The sequence below is a fragment of the Austrofundulus limnaeus genome, unplaced genomic scaffold (genome assembly GCF_001266775.1).
Source record: "Austrofundulus limnaeus strain Quisiro unplaced genomic scaffold, Austrofundulus_limnaeus-1.0 Scaffold249, whole genome shotgun sequence".
Classification (NCBI taxonomy): domain Eukaryota; kingdom Metazoa; phylum Chordata; class Actinopteri; order Cyprinodontiformes; family Rivulidae; genus Austrofundulus; species Austrofundulus limnaeus.
Genome location: NW_013952651.1, coordinates 903,003 through 906,122, shown reverse-complemented (window position 1 = coordinate 906,122; position 3,120 = coordinate 903,003). Strand labels below are relative to the sequence as shown.

General features: G+C 38.4%; 1 protein-coding gene across 4 annotated transcripts in view; it reads right to left on the bottom strand.

The window, feature by feature from the left end:
- sytl2a (synaptotagmin-like 2a) overlaps positions 1-3,120 on the bottom strand; it is a 48,600-nt gene that overhangs the window by 39,270 nt on the left and 6,210 nt on the right. For all 4 annotated transcript variants that reach the window (XM_014020349.1, XM_014020347.1, XM_014020350.1 and 1 more), the window contains exon 2: positions 918-1,066. In XM_014020349.1, the coding sequence (XP_013875803.1) occupies positions 918-1,018 (101 nt within the window). In that variant the 5' untranslated portion in view covers positions 1,019-1,066. The remainder of the gene's footprint in view (positions 1-917; positions 1,067-3,120) is intronic.

Sequence of the window (3,120 nt, the reverse complement as noted above, 5' to 3'; positions counted from 1 at the left end):
GGTTTGGGAACCCCTCATCTAGAATTTAATTACAGAGAGTCAGATGAAGCAGAATTTATGTTAAAATTACCTTCCATACATCTACAAACTGAGTGTCTGGCTGAGCACGTGCCACTGTGCTTATGCATCACCCWAGCGGAAGAAAAAGTAGTTCCCTCAAACCACATATGATTAAGACAAGATTAGAATAGTTTAGTTATTTTCCTGTTAATGATATACACTATGTGAAATAACGTAAGAATCAAAGTATCAATATTTTGATTTAAGTATTGATTCTAAAGCATAAAGTTCTGGTATCGGTAGCATCAATACTTCAGTTTTGATCTGCACATCATTAGCAGGTTAGTTGTTTGCTGACCCAGCTGTGCAGTAACACATCTGGGAGATGATGGTCTCTCCTGGCTCCTACTAGTCTTAAGGAAGACTTTTTGCTTTATCTTCATACTCAGTGCTCAATGACTGATATCATGGCTGATGATGTAACTGATATCTATTACAAAGAGCATCACTTCAGAAATGACTAGATTTCTTTTAATTGTCAAGCTTTGTGTAAGAAGAAACAAGGAAGCAGACATAAAAACACACAAAGACAAAACACGATTGGCTTGAGAAGCACAAAGGATCAACAAGGAAGTACGGACATAAACACAGAATATAAAGGGGAAACTAACGAGGGGTAAACACAACACCTGGGATGAGAAAACGAGGATCAGGTGTGGGAAGAGATGGAGAAGAACGGATCAGGTGTGGAAAGAGATGGAGAAGAACACTGATGAAAACTGAACAAATGGACACGAGGATTAAAGAGACACTAAAAGCACAAAGAAAGACAAACAGATAATAAAATAAGAAAAGCCCAGATTCTCACATTAACAATGACAGTCTTATCATTTGTTTGCTCAGTCACAGTTACTTACTGAACTCGTTTCTCCTCAGCCTTTTTCAGCTCAGAGTCTCTGTTAAGCACAGTCAGGATGGTCTCTTGTTCTTCTTCTGTCAGGAAACTCAAGTCAATCATGGTTTCGTCTGTAACTGGCTGCTGTTTCTGTTGCTTTCTGATTTCCACCTGAGTTTGAGACAAGAACRTCATGAGTGGTGCTTCCAAATGAAAGCACTTGTGTTCTGAAAACTGAAAAATTATCATGAGACGTTGCCTATAAGCTTGTCAACGTTTGCAAGTTTTTTCTTCACCTTTTGTTAGTTTTTTAGATCATCTATGTACACAAAAGAAGAAGGCTTTTTCTGTTGGTCCGGGGTAAACTCCAAAACCACAACAGGTAGACCCCCAAAAAACCATATATATTCTGATTCCCCATCACGTGGGCCACAATCTGGTATTGCTTTCAACAAAAATAATACCAATATTAAACAAAATAGAAGTATGCCTACATTGGGGTACAGCAAAATCAAAGCCCTTACCAATACACTGCCTACATGCCTTCATGCATTGGCCTGGATAGCTCAGTTAGGAGAGCTCTGGCTTGCAAACTACAGAGTTTGATTCCTGCGACAGAAATGTGTTTTTATTTCTCTGGCCCAAATTTTTCCATTGAAAATACATTGAAATGCACATTGGTAATGTCACACCAAGGTCATTTCAATGTCATCGGAAAAAAGGGTTTTATTCGCCTATGGGTCATTATGTTATTATACATGTTAAGTGCATATTACAGTTGTTGTAACCCATTTTATGTTTGAAACTTTGTAATAAATTACATCTGCATTACAAAGTTAGAAGTTAAATGTGTTTCTCTTTTAACCTGGGCATAGCCAAGTACTCTTAGACCACTGTCAGATTAACTTGGTTTTGGAACTCCACATATAGTTTTACAAGACAGACTTTAGCCATTCCAACACATTATTATGGTTAGAAGACATCAATATTACAAYAACAAACATTGGGCAATCATGGGACTACCCAGGCTGCGCCAAGTACCCCAGCTAGTTTTATTATAAAAATACCAGGTTTTGCAAAGGTTAACCTATATGCTGTGGTCTGGTGAAGGCATCAGGTCCTGAAATTAAACCCATTCTCTCTCTCTCTCTCTCTCTCTCCTCCAACTGGAACATGCATAGAAGATCTTCAGAAGGAGGAATCTTATTCAAAAGCCCAAATCACCTCCGCTGTCTTCTTTCAGTGTAGAGGAGCAGGTCTACTATGAGCTTCCTGAGATGATGAAGCTCCTCACCCTATAGTTAAGGCCAAGCCACCAGCTGAGAATGTTATCAACCCATTAAAGTAGTGACTCTCATCCCCAAAGAATGGCTTCAGACTGTTCCCCCTGTACCTCCTAGTATATTGGAAGATTCTTATCTGCTTATCTACCATTTTTATGCCTAATAATCTACATTTAGGTGCAGAGGGTATATCRTCCCCTCACACTTTGATCATCCGTGGTTCCCAGATGTATAATGTTTCTTGGACAATGGGGATGTTTGGCTAAAGCTAACTGTTTTCTCAGGCTTGTACCTCAAAAATTACCAAACTGATTTAAATGAAACTTTAAAGAAATATTTATTATACTTTCAGGAAATGCTTGTTAGAGGCCTTCTGATTAAAGTTTGAAACATTTCAGAGCACAAGTGGGCATGTGGCACTGAGTGAGGAGCACTTTGCTCATTCAAAGTTGGGGAGCAAGCTGCCCGGCACTCCACTTTTGGTTTTTAAACATCAAATTCTGTGCAGAATTGGATGAAATTTTGATGTTCCTTACACCAGAAGGAATAAATGATTGAGGGATTTCAGAGCAGGGATGGCAGAATAGCCCTACTGTTTGGTTTCAAAATATAAAAACCGAATGGGCCTAAAGTAACTAAAAACCTACTCAATCCAACCARAGGAGGAAATTATTAWAATTTCACAAKAATCCAAGCAGTAAAATGYACAAAATGATTAAAAATARACAAATACTGTACATCAGCTGTGTGCATCAAGATAAGACCCAGACAAGTAGCTAATGAGGATGTGTTGGTCAAGCAATGACCCATCAACAATTAAGATAAGATAGAACTTTATTGATCCCACAGTGGGGAAATTTGGTGATAATGGGCCTCATGCAAGAACATGTTCGTATTCTTATCCTAAATTTCTCTTACTTTTGTTCGTACAAAGGGTTCGTA